Source organism: Nymphaea colorata, chromosome 1 (genome assembly GCF_008831285.2).
Source record: "Nymphaea colorata isolate Beijing-Zhang1983 chromosome 1, ASM883128v2, whole genome shotgun sequence".
In the NCBI taxonomy this organism is placed as follows: domain Eukaryota; kingdom Viridiplantae; phylum Streptophyta; class Magnoliopsida; order Nymphaeales; family Nymphaeaceae; genus Nymphaea; species Nymphaea colorata.
The window spans coordinates 24,865,389-24,888,868 of record NC_045138.2 but is presented as its reverse complement, the minus strand read 5'-3'; the positions used below and the strand labels follow the sequence as shown (position 1 = coordinate 24,888,868).

At 37.6% G+C, this 23,480-nt stretch overlaps 2 protein-coding genes across 10 annotated transcripts; both read right to left on the bottom strand.

The window, feature by feature from the left end:
* Positions 1-2,320: 2,320 nt before the first annotated feature.
* Positions 2,321-5,296, bottom strand: LOC116267394 (uncharacterized). 3 transcript variants are annotated; one of them, XM_031649080.2, is made up of 7 exons: positions 4,813-5,296; positions 4,547-4,645; positions 4,220-4,349; positions 3,983-4,054; positions 3,623-3,692; positions 3,420-3,514; positions 2,323-2,621 (listed from the first exon to the last, which is right to left on the bottom strand). In XM_031649080.2, exons 1-7 carry the CDS (start codon positions 4,853-4,855, stop codon positions 2,594-2,596), a joined length of 537 nt encoding a protein of 178 aa, XP_031504940.1. In that variant the 5' UTR covers positions 4,856-5,296; the 3' UTR covers positions 2,323-2,593. The 3 variants fall into 3 exon arrangements, with proteins under 3 accessions (XP_031504957.1, XP_031504940.1, XP_031504948.1); XM_031649088.2 differs by having other exon boundaries at positions 2,326-2,621; positions 3,427-3,514; XM_031649097.2 differs by lacking the exon at positions 4,547-4,645 and having other exon boundaries at positions 2,321-2,621.
* Positions 5,297-8,329: 3,033 nt separating this feature from the next.
* LOC116248336 (uncharacterized) lies at positions 8,330-22,537 on the bottom strand. Of its 7 annotated transcripts, XM_031621088.2 has the most exons (12): positions 16,986-17,271; positions 16,651-16,786; positions 16,415-16,486; positions 16,089-16,155; positions 15,904-15,980; positions 14,638-14,753; positions 10,280-10,393; positions 9,944-10,079; positions 9,708-9,779; positions 9,387-9,447; positions 9,206-9,279; positions 8,333-8,701 (listed from the first exon to the last, which is right to left on the bottom strand). In XM_031621088.2, the coding sequence occupies exons 6-11, from the start codon at positions 14,720-14,722 to the stop codon at positions 9,235-9,237; spliced, it is 513 nt and encodes a 170-aa protein (XP_031476948.1). In that variant the 5' UTR covers positions 14,723-14,753; positions 15,904-15,980; positions 16,089-16,155; positions 16,415-16,486; positions 16,651-16,786; positions 16,986-17,271; the 3' UTR covers positions 8,333-8,701; positions 9,206-9,234. The 7 variants fall into 7 exon arrangements, with proteins under 7 accessions (XP_031476936.1, XP_031476948.1, XP_049931608.1 ...); XM_050075651.1 differs by having other exon boundaries at positions 16,089-16,486; positions 16,986-17,273; XM_031621076.2 differs by lacking the exons at positions 14,638-14,753; positions 15,904-15,980; positions 16,089-16,155; ... (1 more) ...; positions 16,651-16,786; positions 16,986-17,271 and adding an exon at positions 10,564-11,264 and having other exon boundaries at positions 8,330-8,701.
* Positions 22,538-23,480: the final 943 nt, after the last annotated feature.

The window sequence follows — 23,480 nt, the reverse complement described above, 5'->3', positions numbered from 1 at the left end:
TCTGGACCATAAGTGAGCCCAAGTATGACTCTGAGAACGTTCGAGAAGTTACGATGCAGATTTAGTTTTTAGATTAAGTGACTATAAATGTGAACCTGAATCTGAATTTTATTACATCCAGTTAGTTTGACTTTGCTATTATCTGGATTTGCCTGACCACAATAATCAATTTAGGCTACCAAATTCAAGTCAAACGTAATTAGGCTACTGAATCTAATGTTTCATGTATGTAGATTATCCTAATATTTACATCCTCTCACATGCGTGCTAATTTAGAACTCCAAAAAGAAGGTCCTTCAGGCTCCATCAGAAAAAATGTAACTACATCGTCACCTCAGGCGAGTCTTTGAGCAACTTCGCGATGCATTTGAAGGCCAGGTTGACTTCACATCAAGGAGGAGGTGGGGAACATAATAGATTTTTCATAAAGCAACATCTTTAAAAGTGATCTATCCTTTCAAAATTCAATCCATCGTATGTGGTTTCCAAGAAGATCCCTACCATCCTACTCCTTTAAGAGGACGAACGTGAAGTAAAAGAAACAAGGCAATCATCCCAAATATCTTAAGCCTAATATGTACTTCCTTAAAAGAACATTGCAACAATCAAGAATGCAGCTTCTTTCGCCGCTACTTGTTTCCACCAACTTTGACATGAAAGGAGCACTTACGAGTTAACCGGCCAAACTGATTAGCCGCCGGCTTTGGCAAGAGTGCGCAGAGGTTATACCATCTTGTCCTTCACAGCAACAAGTCCTATGGTGGTATTTCATTAGAACAGCACCTGACGACCCTTCTCAACTCCATGCAATTGCTGCAATTAAGAACTACATACCAAAATCAAAAGCTGTGGATGATTTTCCATCCATTGTTATCACAAAATTAGAGTTGAACGCCTGGAGCTCGGGCCATTAGAGCTCAATGCTTATTGTTTGTGGGCATATGATACCGTACAAGCATTAGCTTTGGCGATTGACAGCACAGAAATTGGAAAAAGTGGTGTCTGGGCTGCGGATGGACCACGCCAAATCGTGTGAACAATTACTCTTCCCATCGAGTTTCTTTGGCGGGGCCAAAGCTTTTAAAAGATATTTCAGGAAGCAATTTCCGGGAATTGACCTGTGAATTCAATCTCCACAACAGAGAATCGCAACCTGCACCTTCTGCGTTAGAGATTGTGAACATCGCTGAAGGTGGAGAAATAGTTCCCCCTGTGGCTTGGCCGGGAGGATCCATGGAAATTCCTGGAGGATGGGCGGTACCAAATAGTGAAAGAAAGATGAGGGCTCGTTTGATATGGTAGTTGCCCCTTCTATAATCCCTTCAAGATAGAACTAATCTTATGGGAGCGATTTCCCGTTCCAAAGACACTTTGGCGCATGAAATTTCTCCTTGTGCGTGTCGCATTTTTTGTAGAAAAATTATGCCTTGAAAATTTCATGATAAATTCTCGAGACAAGCTTCTCTACTTTGGTGTTCGTGCACAGTAACCACCGAGGAAATTGAGGGGACTCCATGGAAAGGATTCTCGCGTAGATTTTGCTACCTCTTGTTTGTTCTTTGTGCAAAGAGAATTCCTTAAACTGGCTGAACTCTAACAATGAAAGAAACGTCTACTTGACCTCCAAACTTATTAACAATTTTTTTTTTATGCAAATCTGGTAATATAACACGATCATCTGTTGACAATTGAACAGTACATTTTTTTATAAAAAGTTATATTTTTTTGAAACTGGGATCTTGATTTTAAATACTTAACGAAGAACCTCACGGAGGGGCCGACATATCTCTCGAATGCACACAGTGCAGGAAGGTTCAACTTTCGAAAACCCCTTTATTTTGACAAGGTATAAGAAAAACAAAAAAATAACGCCTCCATTTAAGAATATAGAGCAAGAAGGTTAGCCTCAAACGAAAATTTGGATGTGAATCTATGGATTTTAAATGGGGTCCCAGCCACAAGCTGTCATCTTGGGTCCTTCCCGAATGGCTAGCAATAGGTTGACAAACCTTTTTTTTTTTTTTTTGCTTTTTTTTGTTTTTAAATCCAACTTTAGAGATATGCCCTTAAGAATGAATTGGTAAACGAATATTTATTGAATTTAAATGAGTTTTCTATTCATCAAGAAAGCAATCGCTCTTATAACCTCAAATTTTTCACAGTAGAAAATCAACAATTTCCATTGAATTAGTTTTAGTAAACATGTTGTCATATGTTTCTACTTTTTTTTTTAAATAACTTTTCCCCATACTAGTTGTCTATAGCAAAACACCAAATTCTTCGTGAAGATCCACCTTATAGAACTTGTATACTTGAGACAAACATTTAAATACTACAACTTGGAACATAATTACCTAAGTTCTATATTGTACACTTCAACGATAAAGAAATATACATGACAATAATCAACATAATGCAATGAGCTTCAAACTTATCGTACAAATATTTAAACGTGTGACGGATTAATAATGCAACAGCAATGTGAAAACCATATACAAAACTATTTAATCAGTAACCACAGTCATGCCTTCAACTTAAGGTGCGGCATCCAAAGCAACGGCATACATACTGATCAAGCCACCAGCTTTCAGATTCATCCTCCTTTGGTTCCCATTAACAACCTAAAATATTGAACTTAAACTGTAAGTGGGCAGCAGTTTCCACAGAATTTCACCAACCTTCTGAATGTCACCAATTTCATTGGCGTTCATCAGGAGAAGAAAAAAATGATCAGAGGTTTAACTCAAAAATCGCAATTAACTAAAACCTTAAATTAAAATTAACTCGAGTCATCTGACTACTAGGTAACGTGTTAACGAGTTGATAATCGGTGGTTCATTTGGGTCAGGTCACAAAATTTTCTTACAAAAAGTTGAAAGAGTATTCAACATATGCATATAGAAAATAAGAAATAGCTACCAAGTTGACAGAATAAAATATCTATAGTTTATGAGCACAACCATGAAAAAATATTAACAACCAGTTATAAGTAAGTGTTGTTAGATTATTTATTTTCAATCAGTTACTACTGATCGTAATTTCCTTTACATTGATCATGAGTAAATATGGGTGTTGAATGGTTCAGTCTATGTCTAGAGACTTATTGTTTCTAAATTTTGTTATGCATTCGGCTAAATACATGTGATCTCCAACCAACCCAGAGTTGACTCTTTTAAATATGAGCACTTAGGTCAATAATTCTCCGTTGACCCATTCCCTTGGTGCCGATTGGACAGGAATCTACACAGTCTCATTTACTCACGAAGTACATTTTATTACAGCTTCAAGAAACCTGATAGAAGTTTTATTATACATCAAAACATGAAATTCTCTCTCTCTCTCTCTATATATAGATCTCTCTCTCTCTCTCACTCTCTCTCTCTCTCTCCAAATTTGTAACTTGAAATGCTAAAACTTACAGTTTACCTGGAGGCCTTTCTGTAGGATAATTAGAAGATCGACCATAAATAGAGATTGGATAGTCATACGGTGCAGAAGGAGGCGGCAGAACGTTCTGTGGCCGTTTGGTTATATATAGAAGGGAAAAGAGAAGAGGGTCAGTCTAACCAGCAAAAGAATTTGTAAACAGACAAAATCCAAGTTCAGTTCTAAAAGAATTTACCTGAACTAACGGACAGTTTAAGTTTATTTCCAAATATATTTCGCCTGCAGTCTTTATATCTGCTCCACGCCTGTCTCCACAAAGATTTTGTCAGTTGACAAGGTATAAACAGCAGATACGTAACCAGGAGACTCAAAATGATCTACAGGAAATATGTTGTAAGGTTGGCTAAAATCACAATAGGTAGATTCATATAGATTAATAAGATTGAACAATTAATAAGATTGAACATGGTTCCGACAAAAAAACAGTGGAATAATTGATCTGTAGTTAATGCTAAAGGACTTCCATGTGCCATTTAAGATCAGCTTGAACCATCGAATGATAACTAAGATCAAACTATGGGGAATTCGTATATACTTGGGCGGAGAGTGCAGCTGCCACGCCTTTTTGCTTGTGCAACCATGAAGAACCTGATCATCCAAATCAATCCTATACACAAAAAGCACAAACCAAATGTAAACAAAATTAAGCTCAGGTATTCTCAATTCGGGACTTGCTATTCTTTTCTTGGACCGCTCGGGTTTCTCAAATACTCTTTCCTTGCATCGGGAAACTGAAAAGGTCAACCGAAATTGGATTATACAGAATACATACTTTCTGAAGCCAATAAGCTTGTCTTCGTCCCAGCTATTCTTCTTCTTCCAGACAGCAATATCTACCTCATGGGCACTTTCAATGAATTGAAATTTGAAGTTGCCGCTGAGTGTTGAGTCCGTCCGTCCACCTGTAACAATCAAGAGGTTAATCTTCACCGTCACATTTTATTTCATTTCCTGTCTTTGGGGCTCTACATGTGATACAATAGAAACACAAGAACATCTGAAATCTGTAAGCCAAAGTGCAGAGCAGAAGGGAATCTGAGAGTTTAATTCTGAAACCCATCAACCTTTTCTCAAGATCTCCTGTTCTAAGGCCGCTTACCTTTGATTGCCCTCGTGCTGCAGCTTTTGTTGCAATATCCAACTACGGCGTAAAGCTGTTGGCCATGTGTGTCAGCTGATATGTCCCTCCAGCCGATGACTGGAAGGTTCATGTTTATATAACGAAAAATACACCCTCAAATGATGATTATGGTAACGAAGAAGGGATTGACATGAGGAATATGAAGAAAAAAAGAATGGAAGAACAAGAAAAATTTGCTGCGTGAACATTAAGATGCGAACTGTAAAAATTAAAAGCAGTTACACCTGAGACCTCGAGCGTTCGGCCTTGAACATCTGCCGTCGCCATTAACGACAGAAAGAGGCTTTCCGAAACAGATTTTGAATCCTTGTTTTTTTGTAGGTGGCGCTGCAGGAGAACAGAGATGTATAAAAGGCGATTTGATTCTCTGGGAAGTTTCGTATATCATGGACTGCTTCGTGGAAGGAGACTCCCGCGAAGGATTTCGAGAGTGTTCTCCCGTTTCGCGTTTCAGTAGAGAGGGGAAAGTTCTTAAGCTTGTGCATTTTGGCTGAGATTTTAAGTTAAATAAATGCGAGGAAATTTTCCGAGACCTTGAAGTTTTTGAAAAATCTTGCCATCGCCAGTCTTAAAACCTTTTAAAGGAAAAGGCAGAGGGTTTTGATCATAACCCATGAAAAGGACTGAACCCAATCCTTTACCAAGTTCCACCCATTTCCTTACGCTTCACCGTCTCTTCTCTGTCTCCTTCCCCTTCCCCTTCTCTTCTGTTCCCTTTCCCTTCCCCTTCCTCGTCCTTTCCCTGTCTCCTCCCACTTCCCCTCCCTCCCTTCCACATCTCTTTCCCCTTCAGGAGTTTAGGGCCATTTACAACCATGACCCACCTCCGGCGATGCGTGGGAGCGACAACGACACTTTCGACTTTCAGCAGAAGTGCCAGGAAGAAACTTCCAGCAGCTTAACCTCTTGCTTGTTGATCTAAAACACATCACGCAGACGCAGCATGCATATCAATGTTGTTTACTTCTGCAAAGCAGATAAAAAGAAGAGAGAAATTCACGCTTATTATAATAGAGAATTATAATGCTGTTTACTTCTGGAGAGAAGCTAAAAAAAAGAGAAATTCACGCTCATTATAATAGAGAAATATAAGGAGACGTGTACTCTTAGTCACTCTAAGCCATGCAATCAGATTTATATTCAAATATAAATAAATATATGAATGAGACTCTGATTTGAATTAGCTTTAGTTTTAAATAAATATCCTATATCAACTACTCATATATTTTGAAAATTGGTGAATTAAGATTTGGATGCAAATATGATTGTAAAAAAATCAGATTCAAATTATGAAATCTGATTTCAGTTTTCAGTGTATGACTTTTCTTTATTCATATTCGAATTCAAATATGTAAACATTTGAAAAATAAATATATTTAAAGGTATTTTTAATTTAAATGTGATAAATTAACATTCCTATCCATATGCTGATCTAGATATATTTGGTAGGCTTTAGCTTTAACGGTAGCATAATGCCAAACTTGTAACCAAAATTTAGTCAGATCCATTTAGGAGAATTTTTTTACTGTTAAAAAATAGTTCATTAGGGGATTTACTCCACCTTAATTTTTTTTTTAAAAGTTTTATATGTAAATTTTAAAAAATTTTACTTGTTTTATATAAAAATTTTAAAACATAACTATTTGAATCCATGTCAAAATTTAAAAACTTTAATTCGACTCCCTTAATCAGAAATTTCTAACTTTACTTCTTGCCAGCACCTTCACCATCAGTGAGCCCTTGAACATTAATATTAAAATTTTGTAATTTCTAAGAGGTTGTGTGCTCGCTTGAACATTAACATTAAAATTTTGTAATTTCTAAGAGGTTGTGTCAATTTCAGGGCTGAGCCACCTGACAGCTGTATCATCGTTCTCTAGAAGGTTGGGAGCTGGATGTGTAATCACAAGTTGCAGCTGGCACAATTTATTCAGGCAAAAATATTATATAAAACAAGACTTGGTCATTTGACCACTTCTTTCTTGTGTTTTGATTCAGACATCCAACCGAAGTTATTTAGACGTAAACATGAGTCTATGTTACTCATTCAAAGTTGAATATATTTATGCAATTTTTTCTTAAAATAATAAAAACGTTTTCCCTCACTTTCATGGATTGAAGCTACGAATTATTGTTTCGCATTCCTGGCCGAACCTAAAACTGGGAAGAGAAAAATAGTGAAGAAGGTGACTCAGTATCACAGTAAAAACAAATTTCTCTTCTGCTCTTCTCCTTGATCTGCTCAGGCATTAGACGTCTCACCACCTGGTTGGCCGACCTGAGCCTGTAGCAGTCGCTTGGGTTGGAGGACTGTCCATTTTTTAGTGGGAGGATTGCTGATTGTTCTCTCTGTGTTTCAACATCTCACAAGAGCCTCCAGCCTCCTGTTCTTCTTTTTCAGCATTCAAGCTAGTTCAAAACATTATGTAACTTCTATCCTTCTGATGTCGTGCTCAAGCCCTCTCACAAAGAGTGCCACGGACGCAGTGTTGGGTGGTGCTCATGATGATGCCCATTCAAGCCCACTGGAAGAACCACACCCTTCTCTTCTTCACGCCCCAGGTTGACGAGCACCGCCGTCTTCTTTTCTTCTTCACGCCCCTGGTTGACGAGCACGGCCGTCTTCTTCCACTGAAAATCGTGTTTTAACCTGTAAAAAATTTTGAGCATTCTCGCGTAGATTTTCCTATCTCCTGTTTCTCATTTGTGCAAAGAGAAAATTTTTTAGTCGTATGCGTTTTGGCTGACATCTTACAACAAAAGAAGCGCCAGCTTGATCCTCAAACGTTTTGACATTTTGTTTTTTGCAAATTATCAATCATAACACGACCACACTGAACAGTTCATTTTTCATAAAAACTAGTTTGAAACTAGGATAATTAATTAGTTTGAGTTTAAATTTTATGAAAGAACCTTGTATAAGCAGACATCAAGTTTGGGCCATCTTATTACAAACTAGGCTGTTAAATTTTGTTATATATTTCCATTTTATCGGCTCCCCTCTCTTCTTCTCTCTCCTAATGAACTCCTCCCACCCTCTCTCATCTTCTTGCAACAGAGAGCATCGGTGGGTTCTCCTCAATCAATGCCGATCAGGAGCTGTCAGGGGTTTTCTTTGCAAAAACAAAGATTTGAGAGAGATCTGAATAGTTCGATTCAAAATCAAACAGCCCAGACTTGAGGTTTTCAAATCCGTGCATATTATATATATATATATATCAAACTTTCCCTCCTTGACAAAGGAATGAGACGACACGCATTACAGGGGAAAGAGTCGGTGTTCATATAAACGTTCAACTATTAAAAGCCCTTTTATTTTGACAAGGTATAAGAAAAACAAAAAGTAAGGCCTCCATTTAAGAATATATACCAAGAAAGTTAGCCCGGACGAAAATTTAGATGCGGTGGATCCCTGGCTATTAAATGGGGTCCCCAGCCCCTCAAGCTGTCATCTTGAGTCTCTCCCGAATGGCTAGCAATAGGCTCACAGTTTTTTTTTTTTTTAATCCAACTTTAAGATGTTCTCTTAAGAATGAATTAGTAAAGAACATTTAATGAGCTTTCTATTCATCATGAAATCGCTCTTATAACCTTAAAATTTTAATAGTAAAAAAAAAAAATCAGTAGTTTTCATTGAAAGAACTTAAATATCTTTCATTAAATTAGTTTAAGTAAAGATGTTGGCACATGTTTCTACATTAAATAACTTTTCCCTGTACTAGCTCTCTATACTAATACACCAAATTCTACGTGGAGATCCACTTTGTAGAACTTGTATACATGAGACAAACAATTCAACACTGCAGCTTGGAACATAATTACATAAGTTCTATACAGCACACTTCAACCACGATGTAGAAACATACATGGAAAAAATCATTACAATACCATGAACTTGAAACTTATCGCACAAATATTCAAATTGACGGATTATTTAGAAACTAACATTGTGAAAGCCATTTACAAAAATACATAGTCAACAAACTACAGAGTCTTGGTAACTGAACAGCGGGGACGACTCCAACATAAGGTGCACCATCCAAAGCAACGGCATTCGTAGTGACCAAACCATCGGCTTCCATGATTCATCCACCTTCAGTTCCCATCAACGACCTAAAATGAATTAAACTGTAAGTGGGCAGTTTCCACAGAATCTCACCAACCTTCTTAAACACCCAATGATATCCATGGGACAGTGACAAGCATTTGTAAGAAGGCAGTTCAAGTTTCATGGTCACACTTTAGTATGTATAAACCTAGAGAGAGGCTAGAGTTATGTTGCACTTAGGGGTCCTGTGTGGCAACAGGAACACAGTGTTCTATGTGCCTACACCCCATAAAGTTATATGCTGCTGGATGCAACTAGGTTGTGGTTTTCTCGTGTCAGAAACAAAAGCCGAAGGTCCATTTACTTGAGAATCTTGGAGGTCGGACACAGTTTCATTTACTCACGGTTTTACTTCGGTGTAGTAATTCTATTACAGCTTCACGAAATCTGAAAGATGGAGGTTTGGTTATACATCACAACATGAGAGCCTCTCTCTGTCTCTCCTCTCTAGATCGCTTACTCTATCTCTCTCTGAATTTGTAACTTGAAAGGTTAAAATTACAGTTTACCTGGAGGTTTTTCTGTAGGATTAAGAAGATTAACCATGACGATAGCCATACGGTGCAGGAGGCGGCAGAGCGTTCTGTGGGTATTTGGTTATAAAGGAGAAAAGAGAAGAAGATGATCAGTATGAGCAGCAGAAAAAATTTGTAAACAGACAAATCCAAGTTCAGTTCTAGAAGGATTTACCTGAACGAACGGACAGTTTATTTCCAAAGTTACTTCACCTGCATTTATATCTGCTCCATGCCTGTCTCCACAAAGATAGGGTCAGCTGACAATGTATGTATAGCACATACGCAATTATGTGATTCGGAATGATCCACAGGAAATATACATCACAATAGGCAGATTCATATATATTAAAATTGAACATGGTTTTGACTGAATACAGTTCAGAGTTCCACGATTGATCTGTAGTTAATGCTGAAGGACTTCCATATGCCATCTAAGATCAGATTGAACAAGAGAACGCTAACTAAAATCGAGCTATGGGGAATTCGTACATACTCGGGCGGATGGTGCAGGTGCCATGTCCTTCTGCTTGGCCTACCACCCAGAACCTGATCATCCAAACGAATCCTATACACAAAAAGCACAAAACCAAATGTAAACAAAATTAGCCTCAGATGTTGTCAATTCAGGACTTGTTATTCTTTTCTTGGACTGCGGGTCTCTCAAATACTCCTTCGTTGCATTTAGAAACCCAAAAGGTCAACCGAAATTAGATTACAAAGAATGCATACTTTCCGAAAGCAATAAGCTTGTCCTTCCCGATCTTCCCCAATCTACTCTTCCTCCAGACGGCAACATCAAACTCGTGGCGATCTTCAATGAATTGAAATGTGAGTTCGTCGTTGAATGGTGCAGTCCCCGTTCCACCTGCAACAATCAAGAGGTTAATCTTCACCTTCACATTTTATTTCGTTTCCTGTGTCTTTGCGATTGTCCATATGATACAATAGAATCACAATAACATCTGAAATGTGTAAGCCAAAGTGCAGAGCAAAAGGGGACCCGAGAGTTCGATTCAGAAACCCATCAACCTTTTCTCAAGATCTCCAGTTCTAAGGTTTGCTTACCTTTGCATGTCCCCGTTGTGCAACTTTTGTCGCCATATCGAACTACGGCGTAGAGATGGTGGCCATGTGTATGGTGGCTATGTGTATTAGCTGTTGTGTCCCTCCAACCGATGACTGAAAGATTCATGTTTATAATTTATAAAAACATAAAAAGTAAAATACAGCCTAAAATGATAGTTATGGTAATGAAGAAAGGCCTAATATGAGGAATATGAAGAAGGAAAAACAAGAAAAGTTTGCTGCATGAACATGAAGGTGCGAACTGCAAACAATAGCAGTTTCACCTGAGATCTTGAGTGTTCGGCCCTGAAGCCCTGCCGTCGTCATTAACGATTGAAAGGGGACTTGTGATACAGATTTTGAATCCGTGTTTTTTCGTAGGTGGTGCTGCAGGAGACTGGAGATATATAAAGAGTCGATTTGATTCTCTGTGAAGTTTCCATAAACTTCTCCCGTTTCGCGTTTGAGCAGAGAAGGGGAAAATGTCACTAAATCGTCGCTAAAGTGCATTTAATTGAGAGAGCAAGTTGGAACTGCATTATTTTGTTCCTGCTGATTAATAATACACGGAATGAATGCATTCCTCGCGTTGACAAGTCTTCACACTCAAAGCATACTGAACTAATTTGGAGATTGAAATGAAAAAAGGTTCGTAAGTTTGCTTTATGTGATAAACAACTTGAACGTTGGAGAGGCGCCGTTTAGTAGGATGTTGTCAAGAAAGTAAGTTCCAATTAACAAGACGATCTGGTTTGCTACATTAGTTTGCATGATTGGGAGCTCGCCAAGGATTTTGACAGGCGACATATACTGATGGGTGTAATTATCCAATAGGTGGAACTGTTTTCCCTTCCCCTTCCTTATCTCTTCTGCCCCCTTTCCCTGTCTCTTCTGTCCCCTTTCCCTTCCTCATCTCTTCTTTGAGTCTTTCCTCCTTTCAGGAGCAAAGCCCATAACTTTTTGTTACGAGGACCGACCGACCTATAGTTTATAATAAAAACCGAAATAAAGTTTTTTACAAATTTTATATAGGTCAAACTATTTTTTTTTTAATTTAAATGTTAAAATGTTGAATTTCTGAAACTTTGAAGAGGGGCCATGGCCATACCGCCCCCCTGCCAGCTCTGCCCCTCCTCCCTTCCACACGCCTTCGGCAGTTTATGTTGATTAAAGTTCCACCTACCCAAACAAGTGGAACTTTAATGCTGGGACAATTTTTGTGGTTTCTAAGCGGTTCTGAAATTAGTCAGTTGTATCCTCTTTCTCTAGAAGGTTGGGAGCTGCATGTGCAATCACAAGTTGCAGCTGCCACAATTTTCTCTCACTTTCATGGATTGAAGATACGAATTATTGTTTCGCTTGGCCTATTCGAAAAATGGTTCAATGAAATCATAATCAGACCATCACGAGGAATAGATGAGAACCAGTTTAGCAAAAAATTTTGTTACCAAATCACTAGATTGTGAAAAGAAAAAGAGAAAAATGTAACTGTTACAAGTCGAGCAGCAAGAAGAAAGGAAAGTTTGCGATGATAATGAAAAGATTTATTTTTATTTTTATTTTATTTACCTTTTTGAAAATGCTTACAAAATAATACATGCACATAACGACTACAAATAATTCAGAATGGTAACCATACAGCAGGCAATAATTCCTTTCCATTATCAATGATTTCCATGCGGAAGAGAGTTACACATGCTCAAGGAAATTGTACAACATTTTGATAGAGTAGATTACGCGTGTCCAATGTTATGCAATGTCTCTCATGCAAACGGTCATCATGTCATGAACGAGTGTAGAGATCATGTGTAATGCTTGTCTCCTGACTCTACCCCTCAAACTGGAGTGTGGAGATTTTCAATGCTCTTAGAGATTTAGTTGAAGAGCTTTAGTAAACAATTTAGTTGAAAAGCTTTAGTAAACAAATCAGCCAACTAATCTTTGCTTCTAACATAGCATGTTCGAATTGTGCCTTGTAGAAGTTTTCCTCGTATAACATGACAATTCAGTTCAATAAGCTTTGTGGGCTCATAAAAAATTGGTTTGCGGCAATATATAAGGCTGCCTGATTATGCAATAAACTGTAACGGTGGAAGGATGAATTACTTGGAAATCATCCAACAAGTTTCTTAACAATGTTGCTTCACATACTACATTTGCCATTGCCCTGTATTCAGCTTTTGCAGAAGACCTAGAGATTGTTTGCTGTTTCTTAGTTTTCCAAGAAATTGGAATTAAACCGGAGGAACACACAGTAGCCAGTGACTAAATGTTGTGTTTGTTACATGCCTCCTAATCGGAGTCACAAAATATGCTTAGCTGCTATGAACTTGAGATAGCAAACAAGTACGAGAACTGCATGGAGATGTGGGAGACATGGCTGCTGCATGAAGGCGAAGCAGCTCAACACATGGACTGCAAATTGTATGTTGGGCCATGTAATACTAAGATAAATTAAACTCTCAACTAAATAGCGATAAGATGTAGGATTTTTAATGAGCTCTTCCTGATCAACTTCCAACCTGTGTCACTGCTCCATTAGAAATTCCATCGATTTTGCTCCAAGTAAGTCTGTCTCATGTATAATATCCAATGTATATTTCTATTGAGATAAATAAATATCTTTGTTAGATGGTACAATTTCAATCCCAAAAAATACTTCGGCTTGCCTAAGTCTTTCATGTGAAATTTTTATCTTCTTTGTTCCCTGCAACAATTAAATCATCAACATCTCCTAGAACAAAAAGAAATATAATTTTTATTTTATATGTAAATAGAGAATGATCTGCTTTCAATTGAATGAATCTGAATTCTTTTAAGGGCCGCTGACAATTTATGGAACCAATTTCTTGGGAACTGTTTTAGTCCATATAAAAACTTATGTAACTTGCATACACTTGTATATATACTTCTTCATGTAGATTCTCATGTAGGAATGCATTGTTCACATCCATCTGGCACATAATCCAATCACGGCTAGCAGCAATGGAAAACAGTGTACGAACCATTACCATTTTTGCACTTGAGGCAAAAGTCCTGTTCAAGTCTAGACCCTCTTATTGTGAATAACCTTTGGCAACCAACCTGACCTTGCAATGTTCTATAAATCCATTAGACTTGTTCTTTATTTTGTATACACATTTGCATCTAATTGACTTGGCTTCTTTTGATAAAACAGTTGTAGTCTATATTTTATTTTCTTGTAAAACTTGAAACTAGGATAATTAATTCGTTTGAGTTTAAATACTTATGGAAGAACCTTGTATAAGCAGACATTAAATTTGGGCCATCCTATTACAAATCACACCAAGGATCTCCCCTCTCTTCCTCTCTCTCTCCTAGTGAAATCCTCTCACCCATCTTCTTAAAAGAGAGAGCTTCCCCTGTCAACACCGATCAGGAGGCCCTAAGCAATGGCAGGAGAGGAGCTATCTGGGTTTCTCTTTGCAAAAAAGAAAGATTTGAGAAATATCTGAGTAGTTCGAATCGAAATCGAACGGCCCAGATTTGAGGTTCCTAAATCGGTGCAGATTAGATGCGTGTGTATATATATAAAGTAGATGCCTGTGTATATATATATATAACTTTCGCTCCTTGACAAAGGAAAGCAACGCAGCATTAGAAGGAAAGAGTCGATGTTCATATAGACGTCGTTCAACTCTTGAAAACCTTTTTATTTTGACAAGGTGTGAGAAAAACAAAAAAAAGGCCTCCATTTAAGAATATGTACCAAGAAAGTTAGCCCCCCACCACAATTTGGATGTGGAACCATTGGTATTAAATGGGGTCCCCAGCCCCTCTAGCTGTTATCATGAGTCCCTCCCAAATGGCTAGAAACAGTTTCACAATTTTTTTTTTTTTTAAATCCAATTTTAGAGATATGCTCTTAAGAATGAATTGGTAAAGAACATTTATTGAATTTAAATGAGTTTTCTGTTCATCAAGAAATCACTCTTATAACCTCAAAATTTTAATAGTAAAAAATCAATAATTTTCTTTGAAAGAGCTTGAATATATTTCATTAAATTAGTGTTAGCAAACAACATGTTGGCATATGTTTCTACATTAAATAACTTTCCCCTATACTAGTTGTCTATACTAAAACACCAAATTCTACGTGGAGATCCACTTTATAGAACTTGTATACGTGAGATAAACAATTCTACACTGCAGCTTGGAACATAATTACATAAGTTCAATATAGCACATTTCAACGATGTAGAAATATACATGAAAACAATCATTACAATACCATGACCTTGAAACTTATCTTACAAATATTTAAATTGACGGATTAATAAGAAACCAACAATGTGAAAGCCATATACAGAAATACGTAGTCAACAAACTACACATACGTACTGAACTGCGGGGACGACTCCAACATAAGGTGCACCATCCGAATGCAACGGCATACGTGGTGATCAAGCCTTGAGCTTCCATGATTCATCCACCTTCGGTTCCCATCAACGACCTAACATTGAATTTAAACTATAAGTGGGCAGTTTCCACAGAATTCCAGCAACCTTCTTAAACACCCAATGGTATCCATGGAACAGGGACAAACTTTTACAAGAAGGCAGTTCAAGTTCCATGGTCACACTTTAGTAGGTATTAACCTAGAGAGGGGCTAGAGTTATGCTGCGCTTAGGGGTCTTGTGTGGCAACAGGAACACTGCGTTCTATGTACCTATCCTAATTTTTGTGACATATTCATAGAACACTATTTCTTTGGACATTGTTCCTGTTACCAAACACAACCCTTGAAGTTATATGCTGCCGGGTGCAACCAGGTTATGGTTTGCAACTGGGTCATGGTTTTCTAGTGTTAGAAACAAAAGCTGAATGTCCTTTTTTGACAGCCAAATTGATCTAATAAACTTATGGTACCTAGAAATGGAATTAAGTACAACTTTCTTGAAAATGTTGCCAATTTCATAGTAATGCATCACGAGAAAAAATAGTGATCAGTATTTTGACTCAAAATTGGCAATTAATTAAACCCGTAAATCAAAATAAACTTGAGTCATATAACTACTAGGTAGCGTGTTAAAGAGTTGACAATTGGGTGTGGGTCAGGTCATAAAAATTTCTAGTAGTTGAAAGAGTATCCAACAAATGTATATAGAAAATAACAAATAGCTGACAAGCAGATAGAATAACATATCTGTAGTTTATGAGCACAACCATGAAAAAGATATTTTAACAACCAGTTATAAGTATGTGTCAAATTAGTTAATTTCCAATCAGTTACTACTAAATGTAATTTCTTTTTACATTGATAATGAGTAAATACTGGTGTTGAATTGGCCAGGCTAATGCAGGTGATCTTCAGCCGATTAGACCAATTCGATCAGCCTCCAGAATTGACTCTTTTAATTCACCGTTGACACGTTCCCTTGGTGATCCAATTCGACTTGGGAATCTTGGAGGTCAGACACAGTTTCATTTACTCACGGCTTTACTTGGGTGTTGTAATTTCGTTACAGTTTCACGAAATCTGATAGATAGAGGTTTTCTTATATACATCAAAACATGAGAGCCTCTCTCTGTCTCTCCTCTCCAGATCGCTTACTCTATCTCTCTCTGAATTTGCAACTTGAAATGCCAAAATTACAGTTTACCTGGAGGCTTTTCTGTAGGATTCAGAAGATTAACGATGAGGATAGCCATACGGTGCAGAAGGAGACGGCGGAACGTTCTGTGGGGGTTTGGTTACAAGGGGGAAAAGAGAAGAAGAGCATCGGTATGAGCAGAAGAAAAAATTTGTACAACAGACAAGTCCAGGTTCACTTCTAAAAGAATTTACCTGAACAGGCTGAACTAACGGACAGCTTATTACCAAGTTTACTTCACCTGCAATATCTGCTCCTTTGCTGTCTCCACAAAGATAGGGTCAGTTGACAATGTATGTATAGCAGATACGTAATTTTGTGACTTAAAGAGTGATCCACAGGAAATATAAATCACAATAGGCAGATTCATATAGATTAAAATTGAACATGGTTCTGACTGAACACAGTTCAGAGTTACACGATTGATCTGTAGTTAATGAAGGACTTCCATGTGTTATCTAAGATCAGCTTGAACAATAGAAAGCTAACTAAGATCGAGCTATGGGGAATTTGTATATACTGGGGCGGACGTTGCAGTTGCCACGTTTTTATGCTTTGCCTGCCGCCAAGAACCTGATCATCCAAACGAATCCTATACACAAAAAAGCACAAAACCAAATGTAAACAAAATTAGTCTCAGATGTCGTCAATTCAGGACTTATTATTCTTTTCTTGGACTGCGGGTCTCTCAAATACTATTTCCTTGTATTTAGAAACCGAGAGGTCAACCGAAATTGGATTATAACGAATACATACCTTCCGAAAGCAATAAGCTTGTCCTTCCGGACACTCCCCAATCTGCTCTTCCTCCAGATGTTAATATCAAACTCGTGGAGATCTTCAATCATTTGAAATATGAGGTCGCCGTTGATCGGTGCGTCCCTCGTTCCACCTGCAACAATCAAGAGGTTAATCTTCACCTTCACATTTTATTTCGTTTCCTGTCTCTTTGTGATTGTAGGTGTGATACAATAGAATCACAATAACATCTGAAATGTGTAAGCCAAAGTGCAGAGCCAAAGGGGAGCCGAGGGTTCAATTCTGAAACCCATCAACCTTTTCTCAAGATCTCCTGTTCTAAGGCCGCTTACCTTGGCATGTTCTCGTTCTTTTTTGATTGTTGTGGCCATATCGAACTTGGGCGTAGAGACGGAAGTGCTGTGCGATAGGTGATGCGTACCTCCAACCGGTGACTGAAAGATTCATGTTTATAAAAACTTAAAAAGTAAAATAGAGCCTCAAATAATAGAGCCTAAAATAGAGCCTTTTCTATGTCCTTTCCCTTCCCTTTCCTTATCTCTTCTCTTCTGTCCCCCTTCCCTGTCTCTTCTGTCCCCTTTCCCTTCCTCATCTCTTCTTTGACTCCTTCCTCTTTTCAGGAGCAAAGCTCGGAATTTGAGGACCGAACTATAGTTTCAAATGGTCAATTTTAATAGAAGCTGAAGTATAATTTTTATACAAATCTTATATAGATCAAACTGATGATTTTTTTTTTAATTTAAATGTAAAATGTTGAATTTCTAAAGCTTTGAAGAGGAGAGGGGCCATGGCCATACCGGCCCCCTGCCAGCTCTGCCCCTCCTCCCTTCCACACGCCTTCGGCAGGCAGATGATTAAAGATCCACCTACCTAAACAAGCGGAACTTTAATGCTGGGACAATTTTTTTTTTTTTTTACTGTTAAAACATTACCTATGAAATTTTTGTAGTTTCTAAGCGGTTCTGAAATTATTCACCTGTATCATCTTTCTCTAGACGGCTGGGAAATGGATGTGCAATCACAAGTGCAGTTAGGACCATTTCTTCAGGGAAAAACATTAGATGAAGGAAGACTGGTCATTTGACCACTTCTTTCTTGTTTTGATTCAAGCATTTAAACGAAAGTTATTTAGATGTAAATGTGTTTACGTTACCCATTCAAAGTTGAATATATTTATGCAAATTTTTCTTAAAATAATAAAAACGTTTTCTCTCAGTTTTATGGATTGAAAATACGAATTATTGTTTCGCTTGGCTAACCTAAGATTGATTCGACAACAACGGGTTAATTCATAATTGTTTATAGTACATTTTTTCTGTAAATAGATGAAAAAAAGTAGGTTGGTTGGAATTTCATATTTGATTTTCTTTTTTTCACCAACTAAAACTGAATAACAGGTAATATGAGTGAGTATTCTTGTGCCTTTAGGGCGCCATGATCCTTTTCTCTCTCTGGAACAATCCATCAAGCGCACTGACTGACTGATTTAAGAAGTGAAGACACTTGAGTTACTTGATATTTGTCCCTCTGTTTGAATTAGATGCCCAAATTCTTCGGCTCGTAGGTGACCATTACGTGATGCAGAAGAAGGCATGGCAGGGTCGACACGTTCGAGTCAATCAAGTCTTCGGCATGGGCCGAACCAAAAAACATGAATTAACAGCAGGCTGGCTCTTAAACGGACTGTTGACCAAGTCGGCCCTGAGCAGTGGCGTAGTAGCCACATTGTGGTTGGTGTGGGCAGTCGCTAGGGATGTCAACGGATCGGATTCGGATCGGATACATCTTTAACCATATCCGCTTTTTCAGATATTCATATATCTGGATTTGGATTCGGATTCGAATTCAAATAAAGCAAAGTCATATCTGAATCCGAATCCGATTTTACAATCTGAATCCGATCCGAATCTGATTTTTATATTTATATTCCAATCCGAATCCGAATTTTGAACCAGATTTTGCCATTTTTCAAGTATTAGATAGAGGATATTTGTCTAAAAATGAATCCGATCCGAATCCGTATCCGATCCGATATTCATGTATATCTGAATCCGTATCCGAATCCGATCGGATGTCATTTATTAAATCCGAATCCGATCCGATTTCTTAATCGGATATTAAATTTTTATCCATATCCGATTTTTTCGGATCGGATCGATCGGATATCCGATTCAAATCGAATAAATTGACATCCCTAGCAGTCGCCCACATCAGCCTGTTGGTGTATGGAACTTGATCCATACTGGACACTCTTATGCAATACCGCGGATCCAAATGCGGGTTTTGCCTTAATCCTTATGTTGTGAGGGGGGGCCATAGTTTCTTCTTTGGTCTTTTCTCTGAGAGTGTCTGTGTTCATCTGAAAGTGAATAGTGAAAAATCTGTGCGACCGTTGACGTAAAAAATTACTGCTCCGTACCACGTAGATCTTTGTCTTCTTTCTTGTTGCTTCTATCCCCCTCTTGAGAGTGCGAGAGGAGAGTTTTGTGTGTTGTTCCTAACACAACCTCACAAAATTAGTTTAATACGTTACATTGGATTATTCTTAAGACCATATCATGGTTACATTGCAAAAAAAAACACACACACACACACACGGTTTAAGCATTGCATTTAAATGATTTGGTTTTTTGTTCAACTGGTTTCCACCAATTTTACTAGATTTAGAAATGAACATATCTCACAAATGCACGCAATTTAGGAGAAGAGTCGATGTTCATGCATGTTTGAACACGACGTGGTTCAACTATTGAAAACCCTTTTTATTTCGACCAGGTATAAGAAAAACAAAAAATAAGGCCTTCGTTTAAGAATATATAGCAAGAAGGTGAACCCAGAAGAAAATTTGTACGTTGATTTTGGGTGGGGTCCCCGGCCCCTCTAGCTGTTACATCCCTCCCGAATGAGGAATAATAGGTTGACAAAGTTTTTTTTACAAAAAAAAAAAAAATCCAACTTTAGAGTTATGCTCTTAATAATAAATTGGTAAAGAACATTTATTAAATTTAAATGAGGTTTCTGTTCAAGAAGAAACCAAAACTCAACAGTTTTCATAGAAACAACTTAAACTAAATACGTTTCATATTAAATTAGTTGTAGTGAGCATTTGGCAAATGCTTCTAGTCTATACTAACACGCCAAATTCGAAGCGGAGATCCACCAGTTAGAACTTGCATACATGAGACAAACACTTAAATACTTCAACTTGGAACATAAGTTCTACAAAGTACACTTCAGCGATGCAAAAAAATATACACGAAAACAATCCTTATAATACCATGAGCTTGAAACTCAGTGTACAAATATTTAAACTGATGGATTAATAATGAACCAACAATGTGCAAGCCATATACGAAAAAATATCTAGTCAATCACATAGCCGCACACTGTCTTGGTAACTGATATGCGGAGATGACGCCAACTTAAGGTGCATCATCAAAAGCAACGTTATACATACTAGTCAAGCCTCGAGCTTTGATTATTCATCCGCATCAACAACCTAACATTGAATTCAAATTCAAACTGTAAGTCGGCAGTTTTTACAGAATTTCACTGACCTTGTTAAATTCAAGCTTATGGTTCCTACAAATCGAATGCCAATTCCACAGGAGTACATCATGAGAATAAAAAGTGGTCAGTGATTTAATTTAAAATTGGCAATTAATTAAACCTGCAAATCAAGATTAACTCGAGTCATATGACTACCTGGTGTTTAACCACTTGACAATCGGTGATTCAATTGGGTCAGGTCATAAAAATTGCTGACAACAAGTTGAAAAAGTATTCAACATATGTACATAGAAAATAAGAAACAGATACCAAGTTGATCCAATAAAATATCTATACTATATAAGCGCTACTATGAAAAAATATTAACAACCGGTTATAAGTATGTGTCGTTAGATTAGTTTATTGCCAATAAGTTATTATTGTAATTTCTTTTATATCTATAAGGAGTAAATACAGGTAAATATTGTCTGTGATCTCCAGCAGATTAGAACAATGCAATCAGCCAATACAGAATTGACTCTTTCAATAATCAGTTGCATGCACTTGGGGTCAATAAGTCACCATTGACCCCCCGATTCGACTTGGGAATTTGGGAGGTCGGATACAATCTCATTTACTCACCGTTTTCCTTCTGTCATGTAATTCTATTACAGTTTCAAGAAATCTGATTGATAGAGGTTTTGTTATACATCAAAGCATGGGACTCTCTCTCTCTCTCTCTCTCTAGATCTCTTTCTCTCTCTCTTTGAATTTGTAACTTGAATGATAAAATTACAGTTTACCTGGAGGCTTTTCTGTAGAATAAGAAGATTGCCCATAAGGATAGCCATACGGTGCAGAAGGAGACAGCATGACGTTCTGTGTCTGTTTGGTTAAAGGGGAAAAGAGAAGAAGAGGGTCAGTCTGACCAGCAGAAAAAATAGTAAACAGACAAATCCAAATTCAGTTCTAAAAGAGTTTACCTGAGCTAATGGACAGTTTATTTCCAAATATACTTCCCCTGCATTCTTGATATCTGCTCCATGCCTGTCTTCCCAAAGATGGCGTCAGTTGACAAGGTATATATATATAGCAGATGCGTAACTATGTGATTGAAAATGATCCACAGGAAATATGTTGCAGGGTTGGCTTAAATCACAATAGGCAGATCTATAGACATTAAGATCGAACATGTTTGTGACTAGACACAGTTCCGATTTCACACGATTGTTCTGTAATTAATGCTGAAGAACAAGATCAGCTTGAACAATAGAATGCTAACAAGGATCAAGCTATGGTAAATTCGTATATACTTGGGCTGATAATGCAGCTGCCACATCTTTCTGCTTTTCCAACCACCAAGCATTTGATCTTCCAAATCGATCCTATACACAAGAAGCACAAAACCAAACTTTTTAAATCTCAGATATTCTCAATTCAGGACTTGTTATTCTTTTCTTCAAGTACTTTTTCTTGCATGTAGAAACTGAAAAAATCAACCGAAGTTGGACTCTACATACTTTCTAAAGGCAACAAGCCTATCCTTCCCCCATGTACTCTTCTTCCAGACTGCAATATCAACCTCATGGACACCTTCAATGAATTGAAATTTTAAGTTGTCGTTGAATGCCGCGTCCGTCCGTCCACCTGTAACAATCAAGAGGCTAATCTTCACCTTCACATTTTATTTAGTTTCCTGTGTCCTTGTGGCTGTACATGTGATCCAATAGAATCATAAGATCATCTGAAATCTATAAGCCAAAATGCAGAGCAAAAGGGCACCAGAGAGTTCAATTCTGAAACGCATCAACCTTTTCTCAAGATCTCCAGTTCTATGGCCACTTACCTTTGCAAGTCCTCGTGCTGCAACTTTTGTTGCCGTATCGAACTACGGCGTAAAGATGGTAGCCATGTGTGTTAGCTGATGTGTCTCTCCAACCGATGACTGAAAGATTCATGTTTACAAAAAGAAAAACAGAGCCTCAAATGATGATTATGGTAAGAGGAAGGGGATGATATGAGGAATCTGAAGAAAAAAAAAGTAAGACAAGAAAATTTTGCTGCATGAAAAGGAAGATGTGAACTGTAAAGAATTAATAGCAGTTTCACCTGAGACCTCGAGCGTTCGGCCTTGAACATCTGCCATCGCCATTAACGATGGAAAGGGGCTCCCTGAAACAGGTTTTGAATCTTTGTTTTTTCGAAGGTGGTGCTGCGGGAGAATAGAGATATATAAAGAGGCGATTTGATTCTCTGAGAAGTTATATATATCACGGCGACTGCTACGTGGAAGGAGACTCCAGCGGAGGATTTGCAGACTGTGCTCCTCCTGTTTCGCGTTTTAGCAGAGCAAAAATTCTTAAAACTGTGTGTTTCGGCTGAGATGTTATGTCAATGAGAGGGAAGTTTTCCTAGACCTTGAAATTTGACTAAAAGTTTTCCTTCTCAATAAGAGCTTCAAGAAGGTGGCTCAGAACTGAAATACCAAGGCCTTGATTCATCCGAGATCAAGCAAGGGTGCTGTTCACAAGGGTCAATGAAGTTGACGAGTTCAAATATATTTTAGAAAATTCAAGAAGCTTAACTTGGTATTGCCGAGAAGTTTAATGTGCTTGCTCAAATATTCAAGCCACTTTAATTAGCTCGATCAAGGTCAAAAACCTAGCTTACATCAGAAAATATGTATTGGGCAATTGACTTGAAGCAGTTGGAATTTTTAACGAACTATAGTTTTAAATTTTAGATAGAATTTTACAAATTTCTATATATGTTAAACTAAAATGTTTATAATTTAAATATAAATTTTTGAATGTCTAAAAATCTGAGTAGGGGCAAGGGTATGGTGGTGGATTTCCTCATACGACTTTGAGAACCGCGGATTTATGACCAATCCTCCCGTGAACATATATTAGACTGTTGGGGATGTCAACATTCGAATTAGATGCATGTGCCCCTTAGTATATCTGGTTCATCAGGTGACCACATATTTAGATCGAAATATGAAGGAAGAAAAGTCCATGCCATATCTGAATTCGATTTTTAAATTTTCAATATGAATCCGATCCAAATCTGCCTTTTATTTTCACATCTGAATCTATATCCGACCTTTGAATCTTTGATACGCAACCAAGTCCTAACCCCATTATGAAATGTTAATAACCGATTCTTAACTTGTATGCACGTTAGATATAGGATACTGAGTTCCAATCTAAATCCTGTGGGATATTTGTTTAAAATTGAATCTGAGTCTTATTAGATATCAAGTCTTAAATTCTAATGGCTATACCACTCGAACCGAGCAATTTAAGTGCCTTTCTCTCCCCATCTGATATTAAGAA

Excerpts from the sequence above, each read along its gene's own strand:
- LOC116267394 (XM_031649080.2), bottom strand. The coding sequence starts at position 4,855 with ATGGCGACGGCAGATGTTCAAGGCCGAACGCTCGAGGTCTCAG. Across the intron at positions 4,055-4,219 it reads AAGCTTATTGGCTTCAGAAA|GATTGATTTGGATGATCAGG; the intron begins GTATGTATTCTG and ends TTTTGTGTATAG. Across the intron at positions 3,693-3,982 it reads CAGCTGCACTCTCCGCCCAA|GCGTGGAGCAGATATAAAGA; the intron begins GTATATACGAAT and ends TTGTGGAGACAG.
- LOC116248336 (XM_031621076.2), bottom strand. The coding sequence starts at position 10,789 with ATGCACTTTAGCGACGATTTAGTGACATTTTCCCCTTCTCTGCTCAAA. Across the intron at positions 10,394-10,563 it reads CCGAACACTCAAGATCTCAG|TCATCGGTTGGAGGGACACA; the intron begins GTGAAACTGCTA and ends TGAATCTTTCAG. Across the intron at positions 9,280-9,386 it reads TAAACTGTCCGTTCGTTCAG|AACGCTCTGCCGCCTCCTGC; the intron begins GTAAATCCTTCT and ends AAATACCCACAG.